A 17,028-nucleotide genomic window follows, 5' to 3' on the forward strand; every position below is an offset into this window, starting at 1 on the left:
CACTTGAACCCAGAAGGCAGAGGTTGCAGTGAGCTGAGATTGCACCACTGCACTCCAGCCTGGGTGACAGAGCAAGACTGTCTCAAAAAAAAAAAAAGAAAAGAAAAAGAAAAAAGAAAAGACTTCACAAAAGAAATCAATATATCTAAAAGAAAGCCAGGCCTGGTGGCTCCCACCTATAATCCCTACACTTTGGGAGGCTGAGGCAGGAGGACTGCCCAAGCCCAGAAGTTCCAGACCAGCCTGGGTAACATGGCAAGACCCCATCTCTGCAAAAAATTAAAACTTAGCCAGGCATGATGGCATGTGGTCCCAGCTACTCAGAGGAGGATCACTTGGGCCTGAGAGGTCAAGGCTGCAGTGAGCTGTGATGGTATCATTGCACTTCAGTCTCGGTGACAGAGCTAGATCTTGCCTAAAAAAAAAAAAAGTACCTGCACTCGTATGTTTACTGCAGTATTATTCACAATAGCAAAGACATGGAATCAACCTAAATGCCCTGCCCACCAATAGATGATTAGTAGATAAAGAAAATGTGATACACATACACATGGAATACTATTCAGCCATAAAAAGAATGAAATTATGTCGTTTACAGCAACATAGCTGGAACAAGAGGTGAAATAAGTTAGACACAGAAAGACAAATATGTTCTCACTCATAAGTAGGAGCTTAAAAATGTGTACACATGGATGTAGAGAGTGGAATGACGGACAATGGAGACTCAGAGGGAGAGAGGGTGGGAGAGGGGTGGACAATAAGAAATTACTTAATGGGTACAATGTATGTTATTTGAGTGACCGATACTCTAAAAGCCCTGATATAACTACTGTGCAACTAGGCATGTGACAAAATTGCACTTGTACCCAATAAATGTGTACCAAAAAAAAAAAAAGAAAAGAAAAAGAAAGAAAAGACTTCACAAAGGATGAGCAGATTCACAGGTGGAGGAAAGCCAGGGGACACTCCAAGCAAAGGGAAGCGTGTGACCCAAAGCAGGAAAGTACATACATTCAAACACTTCTATGTGCATGGGATTGGAGTGCGAGTGTGTGGGAGGGAGGGCAGGGACTGACTGAGGCCCAAAAGAGAGGCTGGGACCAGACGGTGAAGGTTCTGGGGAAGCCACGCTCAAGCTTCTAACCTTTATCCAGCAGGGAGTCAGAGAAGACTTTTCGGAAAAGGAAGGGCATGACGAGACTTGTCTTTTAGCAAAAGCTTGTTCAAGGAGCTGTTCTGTGGCTGGAGGAATCTTCTCCAACTCCCTACCCTCTAGTCACACGGTTGTAAATGGGGATGAAGTCTGACTCATGGTTGGTAGCTAAAAATGTTTTCTGGACCCCAGGTGATAGATGTGATTCCTAAATACAGGAAGAAGAAAGCATTGGCAGAAGATGCAAGGTGGCTTCTGAGGTCAGGATGGAGTAAAGACTCCTTCTGGGATCTGGAAAAGGCTGCAAGATGACTTTTATAGATTGGTGATTTAGTAGCTGATACTCTGGCAGCCTTGAGATTGGGTTAACATGAGGTCAGAGAAATCCCAGTTTGGCATTAGCTTAGCCACTGGACAAGTGAGGCAAGAAACAGGCTTGGACTGTTTTTATCCCCACCATCTGGATGGAGATAAGAGCTGGCTTTGATTTTTCTCACCCTTTACATCGGAGAAGCCCAGAGTACTTCATGGGCATTCCCTATGATGCTGGCCACTACCTCCTGCAAGAAGCAGGTCAAACAAGGGCAGCTAGAGCTGGAACAGGCACAGATAGTACAAAGAGCCAAGAACCTCTTCGTTCTCTGAAACCTCCTCCTTGATACCCACCCTCTCAATGTCAGAAAGAGGAAACTGACTTGTTCAACTTCTAGTTCTACCTGAAGACAAGATACGTGCACTGAGCAAGCTTCTTCAGGCCAAGAGAAGAGAAGAGGAAGAGAAGAGGCAGTGTGGAGGAGAGATTTTGGGATGGTTCCATAGTCAAGCCAACTCTGTTGGGCGTGCGTTATGGGAGCGGGGCCAAGGGGTCTTAAATCAGCTTCCTTATGGTTGCTGGTATGTTTCTAAGTGGCTAGTCTTGGAAGAGAGTGGACTTTAGGGTCCTATTTCCATTTAGGGTTGTACAATCACCACGTGCAGGGTAACTACCACATTGAAAACACTGACCGGAGATAAGTCTTCTAGCTTCTGACACTTTTTGCCACGAATTGATCACCAGCTGGGTCTTCATGTGAATGCCATCTGATGACGGGGAGAGCAGAGAATACTGAAGCCCAGAGCAGCAGGGTGAACTGAGTTAGAACTTGAGGAATGTACCTAGGTCTGCCAGCTCTCAGCCCCATGTTTAAAACTGAGCTCCACAAAATGTCAAATATTTTATTAAAGCCAAAATCCAGCCTGATTTCCAGCTGTGATCCAAATACCATATACAGGTTCAGTTGCCTCTCTGTCACAGAAGCCGCCAGCACTTAGGTTGAGACCTTCTGATCACTCATGTCTCCCCTTCCCTCCTCCACCAGACCTACCCCTCCAGCCCCAGCCCCTCATGGGGAGGCTGTGGGCTGGGCTGTGTTCCTTTTCTCAATTTAGCTTTCTTCAAAGGTTCTCTAGTGAATTGGGAAAGGTTCTTAGAGCTCATTCAGAAAAGAAGGGGGAGAGGAAGGAAGGAAATTAAACCTTATAAAATGTCAAGTTATTGAGCTAAGTAGGAGGGACACAGGATCTCATTGGAGCTTTATGAGAACCCGCTGAGGTGGGCAGTATTATCCCCAGTTTTACAAACGTGGAACTGAAGCTCAGCCAAGTTAAGCAAGTTGCCAAAGACTGCACGGCCCATGGTGGAAGCGAGGCTGGAGTTCGGGCCCCCAATTCCTGTCCACATTCAGGCCCAAGTAGAGCTGACCTGAATTCTAGAGAAGTCAGTGATGAAGCAAATGCCCCACAGTGCAGACACCTTGGATTGGGCTAAATGGCAGCTCTGGGGGCCACTTGGCTCCAGTTATCTTCATAGCCTCTGCTGGTCCCATGTCTAATTTCTGGACTAAAGGTTCTGCATATTGTGTGTTGGGGGTTGTGGGGAGAGGAGGGGAAAAACACAGAGGTGGCGCTGCTGGTGATCAGGGAAGGAACCAGCCCATGGCAGAACCTCAGGTGGCCTGGGCACCTCCCAGGGCGAAGTGTGCTGGTGTGTGTGAGGCATGGTGCAGTTCTGTGAGCTGAGACAGGCAGGGCCCCTCAGGCTAGTCCTGATCCATCCTGGAACTGGGTTTTGTTATTTATTATTATTATTATTTTTAGACAGAGTCTTGCTATGTTGCCCAGGCTGCAGTGCAGTGACTAATTTAGAGGTGCTATCATAGTGCACTGCAACCTCAAACTCCTGGGCTCAAGCCATCCTCCCATCTCAGCCTGCTGAGTAGCTGGGACTACAGACGTGTGCCACTGCACCCGAGTTAGGGTTTGTTCTAGTAAGGGAAATAGTATTCCATTACACAGCTTAGATTCCTCAACCTCCATTTAGAAAGTGGATTAAGATCTCTTCTCCCGAAGCCAGTGGCATCCACAGTTAGAATAAGAACCCATAGTGGTCTTGGTCTCAAAGTAACCCAAACCTTCCACCTGCCAAGGATGGGGTGGCGTCAGGCTAATCCCGCCAACAAGCCAGCCTGTTAAAAATAATGATTACGTAAAGAAAACATCCCGGAAAAAGAACCCCGACTAATCTGTGCTGGACTGGAACACATGCCTCTTGTTCTGACCTGCCTCCAGAGTGAAATGAGCCACTTCTTCCTTGCATTGTTGCTCCTTTCTTCTCATTCACGTGCTTGCTCAGCAGACACCCAAACAAAGCGTTTGGGGTTTGCCCAGCTGTTCTATTTCCAGCCTGTTCAGTTCATTTTAGGCCCCGCAGCCTCTGCCCACAGCCGGGTGCAGTCCCTCCTCCTTCCCCTCCTCTGCCCCTCCCCCTTCCCTGCCTGCTTTTTCTCTCCCTGCTCCGCGGGCTACTGCTCCTCTCTCTGCCTCTCCCTTCCCCCTCCTCCTCCTCTTCATCTTCCTCTTCTCAGCTTCTGAGATCTGCTTTCAGTCTTCCCCTGTGCTTCCTCTCACCTCCCTGCCTCCTTTAATCTCATTCCCAGGAGCTCACAGGTGTGTGTGGAAAGGACTTGGGGCAGCTCCTGGCTCCAGCAGGTCCGGGAAGCAGGGAGAGAGGGGAATGGAAGGTGGGGCCGAGGTGCCCACATGCAGGGAGCAGCCTTTGGAGCCAGCAGCTGTGTGGGTCTCCCTCTGGCTTCTCACTGCTTCGGGAAGCAAGCACACAGGTGTCACTACTTCTGGGTCACTAAGGCGGAAATGGTCATGACAGTGAGTTGTCTCATGAGCACTGGTGTCCCAAGGCCCTGCCTCGAGTTGGACCTGCCTCCATCCTCTCAGTCCACAGTGAGAGGCCCTAGCAAGGAATTTCTGGAAAAGGACTTCTAGTGCTTCTGTTGTGCTCAGGCCTGCCAGGCAGGGTCTGTCAGTGTCAATAGGGAAGGACACACACTGAGCACTGTTTACTGCCTGGGTCTAGAGCCACTTCACATATCCCACCTCCATTTACTCCTCTGGGCAAAATCTGGAGATGTTTCCTTATCTCCATTTCACAGACCATGCTTAGAAAGGTTAAGTCATTTGCCCAAGGTCACGCAGCTCACAAGTGGCAAAGCCAGTGGAGCCGGAATTAGCAATCTGGCCGTGGACCAGAAATCGATGGCAGTGGTGGTGCTGGTGCCAAGGGGCTGGCCACAGAGCCAGTGTAGAAGCATGGTCAAAATCACCTGTGAAATCTATCTGTGAGATCTCCGTCAAATTACTCTCCGGTTTCCTCACCTGTAAAATGTGAGTGATAAAAAAAGCCCTTACCTCCTGGGGCTGCTCTGATCCATTAAGCCATGTAGGGGGCTTGGGCTGGTCGTAAACACTCAATCCACGTTAGCTATTATACCTTCCAGAGGCACCTGCCCTCTGACTCTGGAGGAACACCCAAGTCCTCGACAGAGAGAAAGCCAGAAGAATGATAACCCCTTGCCTCCAGTGGTGCTTCAGGAGTTCCAAAGGACCCATCCATCCACTCTCATTTAATTATCATCCCACCTTGGATGAAGGCAGGGGAAGCTTAATTCCCATTCACAGATGTGGAACCTCAAGCCCAGCAATAGCGTGGGATTGGCTCAGACCCCTCTGGGAACAACCCTTGCCAGCCTCTTTTTCTATGTCCACTTATGTAGCAGGAGTTTTGTCCAAGAGCACAAACCTGAGCACCTAACTAGCACTCGGAGAGTTGGGGTGGGTGGGAGGCTCACAGAACACCATTAATGAAAACTGAGAAGGAAGCAGACGGAGGGAGAAAGGACCCAGGACATAGCCCCCCCCGCCGCTGTTCCAAGTTAACTGTGATGTAAATTGCGGCTACTAACATCAGGAAAGAAAGGCCCAGATGGCTGAAGCCTGGAGAGTTGAGGGGAAATGGGGAACTTTGGAAGGGAGTACCGATGGTGAGGGTGGCGTGGGTGAGAGGAGACTTGGCTGGCACATGGTGGTGGGATGGCAGAGTGAGAGGTCCAGCATCCCAGATAATTATTCTGGACAAATCTTACAACCCAACCATGGACTAGAATGACAGGGGTGAAGGGCAGAAGTCAGCAGAGGGCAGCTAATTCATTCACTCCTTACTCATTCACTCATTCCTTTGTTCATCTTTGAGCTCCTGACCACTGAGCAGGGGCTGGAGGTAAAAACATTAAGGAAAGCATCCATAAATGAGTAAACAAGCAACAAGTTATCACTGCAGTAAGTGCTATAATGGAGGAATATTCAAGGTTCTGTGAGAGCATAAAGGACAGAGGAATTCTACCTGGGAGAGCCCAGGAAGGATTCTCAGAGGTGACAGTTGAGTGGGCCTTGAGGGATGAGTAAGAGTTTGCCAGGCTGAGGACACAATAGTGGAATGTAAGAGGGGAGCACAAGGAGCAGGAAGATCTTCCAGACAGAGGCAGCCTCCATTGCATATCACTTTGGATTTCTCTTTTGTGCTCCACGTCCTTCTTTGTTAATTGGAGTCAGGCCAGAATTCCTTGTAGAGCTCCGGACCCTAATTTGACCCACACAGGAAGTTTTGGATTTCTTCCTCTCCTAATCGAAAAAATTATCTATCCTGCTTGGAGCTCTCTGGTGCTAGGACTTCCTATCACAGAGAACAAGGCTCTCACTCCACAAGTTGAGAGAAGGTCAACAGTCCTATCTCCTGGGAAATAAAATATACATGGACCCTAAATTCATACTAGAGTGCTGATGACTGACACAAGATACTTTCTTGTGCATAGGTCAGAAAATGAAGAGAGCAGGACGACTCTGGAAATGTGTGTTTATGTTTAGGTGCCAGTATGTAAGGGGACAGTAGTTAGCAAGAGCCTCTGGCAGGGGTGGGAAAGAACCCAAGAAGAAAGATGGAGAGTATTAGAGAGCAACTCTCCAGTCCTGTCCAGGGAAACCCAGCTTGTCACCACCTAGCACTGAGGCCCACAGGGAGCCTGGTATCACTGGAGCCTTCTTACCTCCCTGCTGCCCTCAACATCCCTTCCCCCAGGCGCCCTGGGAGCTGGTTGCCATCTCTAGTAGGGTGCTGACAGAAATGAGGTCCCTAATCAATTTTCCAGGGGGGCAGTGTCATCCCCTCAGGGGAAGAGCGGGTCCTGGGGCACACAGCGGGATGCTGCCGGGGTGTTGGAAGGGGGCTGATTGTGACTCCTGTTCCCTGGTACTGTGGCTGCCTGGCATGGTGAGATGATAGCACAGACTGGTCTCTCAGCAGCCTAACTAGGAGGGAGGCCCCAGGAGCAGCTTTGCTGTGGTGGCAGCCCTGGTGGTGGTGGTGGTGGCCGTGGTAGTGGCACTTGCTGTGGTGGCAGCCCTGGTGGTGGTGGTGGTGGCCGTGGTAGTGGCACAGCTCTGCCTCCCATGGCAGCTTAGGAGCCACCACCCCAGGGAGGGTCACCGTGGCAACAGCTACTCTGGGAACAGATCCTCCGGGCCTCTGAGGCTGGCCCCTGGACTTCTCGAGGGGCAGCTGGCAGGCCTGTGCCGGGCGTGGGGAGGAAGCAGGGCATCTGTCTCTGAGCCAAGCCTCTGGGGCCCCAGGGCTGAGGCAAGGAGGAAAGCTGGTGTTTGTTTTCCTTCGTTTGCTATGAACATTTGATCACTGATGCTGGATTTGGAGTTAATCGTCCTTGGATCAGGGGCTCAATATGAGGAGCTGAGGCGAGGGGAGCTGAGGGGAGTCTCTAGGGATCTCAGGGATGGAGCTGGGCCTCAGGTTAAGGAATCCTGGGCTCTCGTCCCTGCAGAAGTCTCTTCAGGAGCAGTCTCTCCTGCTCCGGGCAGCCTGGGGTCTGAGCTGAGTTCAGGGTGCCCTTGGTGTCAGTGGCAGGCTGGAGGAACCCTGCTGTCCCACCTAAGGCTGGGGCAGGCCCGGGAGGCTCCGAGTCCAGGAAGACTGGAAGGAGTGGGGTAGGGTGCTGGCTTGAGGTGGACACCGGGCCAGGGTTCTCTTTCCCTGTTTCCCACTCCCTGACCTCACTTCCCTCCCTCTGCTTCTTCACTCTTCATCAACCCCTTTGCCCCTCCCTCCTCTTCCTCTTTCCTTCTTTCTCACTCTTCCTTCTTACTCATTGCTTCCTTTCTCACCATATCCTTCATTCACTTCAACATTTCGCTGAGCACCTACTCTGCATGGACCACTAAGCTAGGCCCTCGAGTGGGAGCTGGGATGAACCAGCACCTCTGAGCAACTCGCCACTGTGGGAAGGGGAATTTGACAAGTACCAAAAAGTACCAGGTAGAAAATGGTAGGTTCTAACAGGAAGAGAGAGGAAGGGCTACGGGAACTCTCTCTCCAAGGCTTCCTCATTATTCTGACAGTTTCTCAGGCAGGAAATGCATAATGTAAAAAGAAGAGCGTTCATGTTATTCCCCAAGGACTCCCAGGAATGCCCTAGAAATGAGGTGCAAAAGCCAGCTGGAGACGGCTTGCGAGGAATAAGAGAGGATGGAGTTCAGCAGCTGCTCATGCCAGGCCTATCTCCAGCCCATTCATTCATTTGTTCATAAAATATTTACTGAGCCCCTATAGGCCCTAGCAACTTACAGGGAAGCAGGCAATACACAATTCATAGTTACAAAGGACTGTAAGTACCATGAAGAAAATGCACGGGCTGCAGTGATGGAAACTGACAGAGGCAGAGGGGTGTGGATGTGTGAGGGGAAAACGCCTCACCAAGAAAGTGAAATTTACAGCCAGGCCTTCTCAGCCAAGAGAAGGAGGTGGGGTGGGGCTGGACTGGAGTGAAGTGGTCCCCGTGAGGGAAAAGCAAGTGGAAAAACACTGAAGGTGAGAGAGCTGGGGATGTGTGGGAAACTGACAGGAAAGTGAGCTGCTGGTCTCAGGGGCTGAGAGCAGGGGCATGAATAGGTCTGCGGAGGCAGGAAGGCCATGAGGAGCAGCAGGGCATCATAGGCCCTCCTAAGGAGTCTGGATTGTACACGAAGTGGGAACCCAGCCATTGACAGGGTTCTAAGCAGGGGTGACATGATCTGATCCAGTTTCCATTTTAAGATGCTCTCTCTCTGGTGACTGGGTGGAGACTGGTGGCAGAAGGGCAGATGGGACCCAGGGAGACCTGGGAGGAGGCTCCTGCAGAGCTAGAAATGTAGAACTTGGTAATAGGTTGGAATACGGGTGGGAGATATTTTTTATCTATTGGTCTTCTGGCCTCTCTCCCTGATTAGAATGTAAGTCCCATGAGGGCAGGGATCCTGTTGGTCTTATTCACCATTGTTTCCCTGAGGACAGAGTTCACAGGTGTTTAATAAAGATTTAATGCACGAAAAATGAGTGAGTGAATTAAGGAATGAGAGGGTGGTTTTGACAACATCTATCTCAGCCTCAAGGTGAATGGTGGCAGCACACTGAGGGGGACCAGGGAGGCAGAAGGGTGGGATCACAGCTCGGCATCAGGGAGCTGTGAAGACACCCAGGCACTGCCACGCAGGTGTGTCTGTGAGCAGGGAGTGCATGGGGAAGGGGGTGTCTCTTTGGGTCCCTATTGTACACCCAGGTTGTAGAGCAGTACCTGGGACAGAGATGCCACATATGTTTGCTGAATGAATGAACAAATGAATGAATGGAGCTGACGGGATTTCTGAACTGGAACTACACAAGTGGATGACACCAGTACCTGGAAGATGTTTAAGGCAATGGGAGGGGATGAGGTCACCCAGGAAAGAGTATGTGAGGAGAGAAAGGGAGCAAGCCCTAGCCCCCACCAGCAACCAGAGGTTGCTCATTTCAGAAGCAGAGGCCCTAACTCAGCCCCAAGTGGAAGCCTACATTTCTGTAGACTTGTATTTGATGGCTATAGCATATGCTTGCTAACCACTGCTCTTCTAGGGATCCCTGGAGAAGCAGGCAAATAAGAGCGGGGAGTAGAGAAGCCCCCATAACCTGTGGGGAAAGAAAGGAGAGGCTTCCAGCGCCAACATCAGAAGGCCTCTGACCTCTTTGACTTGCAGCTGTAGCCGTTTGGCTCCCTCTCCTCACCCCCTAAAGCTGGGTCGGAGACAGCCTTGTCCCCAGAGTCCCCAGCGGCTCTTTAGCATGATGCTGCATTTTGAATGTGGTTACCACAGCCCCAAGTGACTGAGCCAGCTCACGTGCTACCTCTTGTGTGGGTACCAGTGTATGCACACACAGGGCTTGGAGCCAGGAACGGAAAGAAAGTGCTCACTGCAATAATGCCACAGGAGCCCCACGAGGGTGGGCACTGGATGGCATCACAACCCAGGCCCAGGACACTCCCCTCGCTCCAGACTAGAGGAGACACAGATGTCTCTCTGCCCTGCCCTATATCCCTGATGGGCTGGGAAGAGGCAGAGAAGAATTTAAGGAAAATCTTGCTAGGAAAGGAGCTCATCTGAACCCCATCTGAATACCTGTGTTCTGGACCTGCCTCCACCACTAACTAGCTGTGTGTGCCACGTGAGTCAGAAAGTCTTAGGATTGGAAACAGTCTTCTAATTCCACCTCCCACGCCGAGCAGAAATACTTCCCACGAACCCCGGTGCAGCACATGATCATCCACTGTGTCTCCAAACATTTTCAGGGAAGGGAACTTCACTACCCCGCAGGGAAACCCATTTTGATTTGGTAATTTTGTTAGAAAGTTTTTTTTTTTCAAAAAGCCTGGGAGGACCCACATCAGATGTTAACCGTGTCACCTCTGGGGAGGAAAGTGGGACTGACGAAGGGTGACAGGGGATTCCCTGTTGATTTGGTATGGGGATGGTTTCCAATACCTTGTATTAAATAAATGTTTGAGACAGGGTCTCGTTCTGTCGCCCAGGCTGGAGTGCAGTGGTATGATCATAGCTCACTGCAGCCTCAACCTCCTGGGCTCAAGAAATCCTCCCGAGAAGCTGGGGCTACAGGCACATGCCATCACACCTGGCTAATTTTTTCTTTTTCTTTTTTTTGTGAAGAGATGGGGTCTCACTATGTTATCCAGGCTGGTCTCAAACTTCTGGCCTCAAGCAATCCACTCTCCTCAGCTTCCCAAAGTGTTAGGATTACAGGCATGAGCCACCATGCCTGGCAGTAATAAATTTATAATAGCAAGGGAAACAACAGAAAATAAGGTTCTTATATATACCTACTATGTACCCACAAAAATTACAAATCAAAAATTTCATTAAAAAAAGATTTTTTAAAATTTAAACCCAATCTGCCCTCCTAACATTTCCACCTATTATTTCCAGATCTGCTCTCTGCAATCAGAGAAGAATCTAAATGCACTTCCCCACAGGTACCCTTTAAACACCTGGTAGTTGGGATCAGGTTTCCAAGACTTCTCCAGCTTGAGCCACTCCTCATGTAACTTGGGTTCCAGAGCAGTCCTACCCCCACTTACCCACTTCTGTGCGTCAGAGAATAAAACTCCAGTGGGGTCGCAGAGGGAAGGAACCAAGCAGTCACTGAGCTGGGTGTTACCTGCTGCTAATTAATGAATGAATCCCAAGAGGACATTCCTCCTCGCTTTATGTGTGTGTGGGGTGGGGTACATACACGTAAAAGGGAGAGTGAGTTTAATGATTCACTTCTCCAAGCCTTGGTTTCTTATCTGTAAAAGGGGGAAACAATACCTTTGCTATGAGAATCAATTGCAGTTAAGGAAGTAACACTAAAAGCACAAACTCCCACACTGGAGGTTATGACTCACAAGCTCCACTCAGTTCAGAGAGTGGCTAAGCATTGGACCCACAGAGCCAGACTGAGTTTGAATCCCAGCTTTGCTACTTAATGGCTGTGTGACTTTGGAGAAATGACCTGACATTGTTGTGTTGGTTTTCTCCTCGTAAAACAAAGGTAATGATAACATCAATCTTGGAATGCATCTTTATAAGCATGAAATGTACTGCCCAGCACTCAATAAATGTTCGCTGTTAGGTATAATCATCCCCTCTTATTCCTTCACAAGGAGATAAGGACTAAGGACTTCACTGAAATGAGGCTGATTCACTGAAAAGTGAGGTCATCAAACCAAACTGGTCATCTGTTACTGGAGTGAGTTGCCCCAAAATACTCCCCTCTCCCTCTAGCAATGGTTATGTGCTAGGCACTGTGCTCGAGGCTTTACAGGCACCGACTCATTTCTCCTCATGGCTCAATGAGAGAGACACTGCCTCAGGCAGATACTACATTTAAAAGATGAGGAAATAGACGTTCAGAGAGGTTGAGTAACTTGCCCAGGGTCACACAACAAGGAAGTGATGGAGTCAGGACTCAAACCCAAGTCTGCCTGACTTCAAAAGTCTGTCTTATTCTTTTAAACAATGTCCTGTTCTTTTAACCAGCTCCCTACCTTGGGCTCGACTCCAGCTTTGGGGGACAGGAGGAAGCCAGAGCCCTTTCTTCCTTGACAGCACGGCCTGCTGTTTCTGTGAGGTGGGGAGGAGGGGCAGTCTGCTGCTTCTCTCGTCCACCCCTCCACCCTCCTGCACACTGCCCCCTCCTCTTCCAGCAGCCTGAAACGGTCACTGGGGACCCCAGTTGCCACCCCTTCAGTCCCCTCAGGACCACTCTGGCATCTAGTACCCCTGCTGCTGGCTGGGTTCTCAGCCCCTGACCATGAAATGGTTCCACATCGATCTACAGAAAAAACAGCCACTTTGGCCGTGGGCCCTGATGCGTAATATCATTATGGAGTCAGCAGCGCATCCCGTCCCATTATCGCCTGGCCAAGCTTTTCCAAGGCCAGCCTGGCTGCAAATGGCTTTCTCCTGTCTAGGGGGGCCACAGCCGCTGTTTGCCCTCCACTACCGGAGGAGAAATTTTATCTTTAATTGACACTGGCTGCCTGCCACCCCCTTGCCTCGGCTGGCCCAGGCTCCAAGCCCGATCTTTCCTTACACTTCAGGAACAGGCTTCCCCTGGCTTCTTCCCTCTCCTCGGCCATTCCGTCCTCACCCTGCTGTTCTACACTGCCCAAGACAGCTCCCGGGTGTGTTCTTGTCCTTTTTTGGTGCAGCTGGACATGGAGATCTCAGAAGTCTGTGGAGAAAAGTCTGAGAGTGACAGGAACAGGGCAGGGAGGGAGCTGACACTGTGCCGCTACTATATGTCATGTCACAGGTAGACACGTGACACCAGGCCAGGCTCTTCACTCTGTCTCTGAAACAGGGGCCATCATTATTCCCTAACAAACAGGGAAACCGTTTCGGTGAGTCACCCCCAAGTTACCCAGCTAGCAAGCAGCAAAGCAAGACTTTGAATTGAGGCCCCTATGGTCCTACACAGATGCCCAGAGTAAGAGTGAGGAGTAAGACAAGAATAAGGAGAGGCAAGCAGGCAACCAGACCCGCCAGAGCCTGGTGCAAGATGGAAACGCAGGGCCCCTGTTCAACCATTATTAATTTCATGATGGTGACAGCCAAGCATTAAACCCAGCATGGGGCCCTTCTGAGTGGCTGCAGAGGTTGCACACCCATGAAGCTGGCCCTGCATGTGCCCCTATGTGAACGTGAGAGGGATAACAACAGTGAGAGCCAAGGGCCACGTCTGACCATCACTCACCATCTCCCCGTCCTATCCAGGCCCAGGATGTGTTCACTCTCCATCCCTAAGTGGTCCCCAGTTGTGCCACCAGTCTCTAGTTGGCCTCAGTTCATCAGCCATCCAGCCAATAACTTTGGCATCCCCAGGGTCTTGGCCGATTTAGAACTGGTACAATTGCAGGGAGGAGGGGAGGCCCCCTGCACAAACGGAATGCAGTGGAATTCCTTAAACAAAGAACAGTCTTTTCTTCCATGTTATGGCAGGGGCTTGGGGACAGCAGTGGATATTAGAACACTGTTTGGGACTCGGGGTCCTGGGTTAGTCCTCTTTGTGTGGCTTTGGGCAGATGACTTGTCCTCTCTGAGCACTAGTCTCTCCCTGTAAAACGCAGGGGTCAGGCCACACTGATGATTCCTGCTGGAGTGGGGTTATGCTGAGTGTGTGCACTCCTCAGGTGTCAGGGGTGAGAGCCCCAGGAGGTCCCAACAGACACAGAGCCAGAAAGGAGAGGCAGAGGCAGGTGCTCACACAGCAGGAGCAGCAGGATGCTCCAGATGTCTTTATTGGGGATCGAGCACAGCATGACAGTTGGAGGCATGCAGACAGGGCACAGGGCCCAGCCTGGGCATGCCCCAGACACACACGAGGGGACAGCTTTAGAAAAGGACTGACCAACACCAGGGAGAAGCAGGGAGGGAGGGCCAAGGGAGGGGCAGAGGCCAAGGCTGAAGGGGTCACCTGGCCTCTGCTATTGCACGCATCCTCTGGCCACTGGCCAGGAAGTACAGTATTGCAACTGGTCTCCTCTTGCCCAAGGCTTCCCTTCTCGGACCCCCTGGGCCAGATGGGCAGACAGATCCTTTCCCTGCCCGTCTGCCCCAGCAGCATCTTTGACAACAAACAGACAAAGGAGACAGAACAAAATCAAATTTAAAAAAGACAAAATGCCCCCCTAAGTCAAGGACATAGATGGGGTGGAGGAAGGAGTGGAGGAGGCTGCAGAGGAGCCCCTGGAAGTCCCCCCACAACGAGGATGTGGGGTGGGAGGTAGAACCCCAATCTGGGGTGGGGTGGGGCTAGTGAAGCAGTGACCCTAGGGGGCAGTCTGGCCTTCAATAGACTTCACCAGGTTACTTGCTGACAGGGGAAACATCCCCAAGACAGGAGCCTGGGACTACCCAGCTGGACTGGCAATTCCCAGATGCACTTTTCTTGGGACATTCCACCCACACAGTCAGCAGAAACAACAGATATCAGTGAAGGGGATGGGAAACTCTGGGTGGGGCAAGGGCTTAGGGAGACACAGCCTAACAAAGAAGACAAACCACCAATAGCACGTGCACTACACACAAGAGTATAGTATGTATGAATATAGATACTATATGTGCATATATATCTCTTCAATGTACAATGGAACAGAACATCAGACCCAGATGGCTCTGGGCCCTGAGGGTCGCATGGGAGATTTTCCACCAGTCCTGTGCAAACAAGGATATCTGAGTCTTTCCCAGCGAAAAGATTCTTGTCTGGGTTCCAGAGTTTCCCTAAGCCTCTGGCTTTCTGTCTGTCTGCCTGTCTCTCTCACGTTGGTGCCGCCTTAAGAGAGGGTGAGGACTTCAGCCTGGGCATAGTTGGACGAGAGGGCGTCTTGGCAGGTCTCTGTGTTTAAAGAGCACAGGTGTGAGACACTGGGACGCACGCTTTCGGCTCAACATTGCCTTCTGGGGTTGGGGGGACAGGGAGTTCAGCAAAAGAAAGGGAGAAACAAAGAATGAGATGTTAGAAGGAAGCCAGCTGCTGACCCACAGGGTGTGGGCTAAGGAGTAGGCCAGGAGCAGAGCTGGAAGGCATGAGGAACCCAGGGCTAAAAGGCCAGGAAGAGCATGGATGGGTCAGGGAATGGGGTGAACCCTTCACCCCTCTGCCAACCCAACTCTGGTGACTCAGGTGATGTTGTAGCTCATCGCCATACCTGTTCAGGTAACCACTAGCTCCAGGAACCACTAGCCTCTTAGGTCTTCAAAGCTCCAGTGCAGTGGAGAAAGGGACCATAGCTCTGCAGCCTTGCATGGAGGCAGTGGGGAAAGTTCCTGATGTGGCCTGTGGCTCACAGGCCATCACCCCAGCTGTTGCCTGACCAACTTGAGCTCTCCCCCAAGTAGCTCCATCTGCTGTCACCACCCTGGGATATTCCATTGTCCCAAGGAGCTGGTGAAGAAGGCTCCTGAGTGTGATGCCATGTCGTGCCCAGCCCCCTTCCTCAATGTGGCAGGAACAGAGTCCCAGCAGTTGGAGGGCATGCAGCCTCAGGTGAATGCTGAAGGGGAAGGTCACGGAGGACGAATGTGCCTGTCTCAGGAGAGAAGGTCAGGAAATAGTACCTTATTGAGAAACCCAACCCCTCAGAGAGCCCTTTTGGGATCCCATCCTCAGCCTGGGATATCTACCACCTGGGCCTTTCCTTCCCCTACCTTACCAGTGGGAGCACAGGTAGGGCAGGCAGGAGTACTGCTGTCCCAGCTGCAGATCTGGGTCAACAGTGGAGGTGGGAGTTCCAGACCCGCTGGGACAACCCCTGCAGCTCTCAGGTCTGAGGTCTAGGGCTAGGCCTCCTGTCAAGGTGGAGTGCAGATGTGGCATCCAGACCTCACAGCTTCCATCCTGGGCTTTGGGGTGCCTCCATCACCTTTCTAGGGAAGGGGTGTCCTCATCTTGGGGTGATGCTGTTTCCATCTTCTTAAGACTGTATGCCCTAGCCACCTCCTTAAACACTGCCCCTTTGCCTACAAGTGTTCTGGGCCTCTGAGTACTATCCTTGAAATCAGAGGAGTTCAGGGTTCTTCAGAGCCCCATTTCTGAGGACACGCAGACAGAGCTGTGGTCTTGCCCTGTACTCCTGTCTGCGTAACTTAAGCAACACCTGCCACTGATCCCCACTCATTAGGGGACAGGGGAGTGCCTCTGGGCTCCCAGTAGGCAATTAGGCCCTAAGATGCACTGGTGAGAATGCCTGGGCTACTGAGGGGTCTAGGATGGGTCTAGGATGAGACAGAAGGAGTCACAGCAAGGCTGTCAAGTGTCCCAGAAGCCAGGGAGCAGAGCAGCCCATACCGAGATAATGGCCTTAGATTGCTTTTCCACTGGCTTCCATGGACTCTCCATCCTCAGGGACCTCTGAGAGTTGGGGAGGGGTCTTCCTAGGAATCTCATCCTGGATTCTTACCTATTTGACCCACCAGGGGTGGGGGAGGGATTTCAGAGGGTGACAGTGGCCAGAGCAGAGCAGGCCCTCCTCTCCCAGGAAGCTCTGTGAAAGGGCAGCCTGGGCCCTGCAGCCAGTCCATGGCCTCCCCTCTGGCTCCTGTCAGCCAGCTTCTAGGTTGCAGTGCCCTCCCCTCTGGTTCTACCTCTCAGAAGCCCTGAAAATTGGTCTCTAGGTTGCCAGTAACCCTGCTACAGACTGGAAGGTGAGGTTGTGAACTCCTACCCAGACTGCCTCCCAGTTCTGTGGGAAGGGGCTGAGCTCCAGCTGCAGGTGAAAGGCGTCTGACAGCAAAGTAGTGGGTGCAGGTCCAAGTCTAGCCCAAGGAAAACAAACTCTACTCTCAGATGGTGGGTGGGAGAGAGCCTTCTCTCAAGGAGGGAGGCTCAAGGCCTGGGTGAGCCTGACGCCTGTACAGGCAGCCACTTCCTGTGGCAGTGCCTGGTATGCAGGGGTTCTGCAAATGCCTGGGCTCACCCTGCCCTTTCCCAGGGCCCTGGGCAGGCCCAGAGGTGCTGAGAGGTTGTAAGAGCAGTCTACTCAGCCCTCCTGCTATCTGGGTTCTATCTCTCCCAGATGAAGCCAGAGAGCCAGGAGGGATGTGTGGGAGCCAGCTCCCCGAGGCATTAG

General features: G+C 51.4%; 1 protein-coding gene across 5 annotated transcripts in view; it reads right to left on the reverse strand.

The window, feature by feature from the left end:
• The window catches only part of KCNC4 (potassium voltage-gated channel subfamily C member 4), a 125,473-nt gene that overhangs the window by 87,998 nt on the left and 20,447 nt on the right, over positions 1 to 17,028 (reverse strand). For 2 of the 5 annotated variants that reach the window (XM_034933302.3, XM_014346824.4), the window contains one exon: positions 13,660 to 15,485. The exons of 1 other annotated variant lie outside the window; for it this stretch is intronic. In XM_034933302.3, the coding sequence (XP_034789193.1) occupies positions 15,156 to 15,485 (330 nt within the window). In that variant the 3' untranslated portion in view covers positions 13,660 to 15,155. Of the gene's footprint in view, positions 1 to 13,659; positions 15,486 to 17,028 lie in introns of those variants that run through there. 2 more of the 5 variants (XM_014346825.5, XM_034933311.3) reach the window with 2 other exon arrangements.

Source organism: Pan paniscus, chromosome 1, assembly GCF_029289425.2.
Source record: "Pan paniscus chromosome 1, NHGRI_mPanPan1-v2.0_pri, whole genome shotgun sequence".
NCBI lineage: Eukaryota > Metazoa > Chordata > Mammalia > Primates > Hominidae > Pan > Pan paniscus.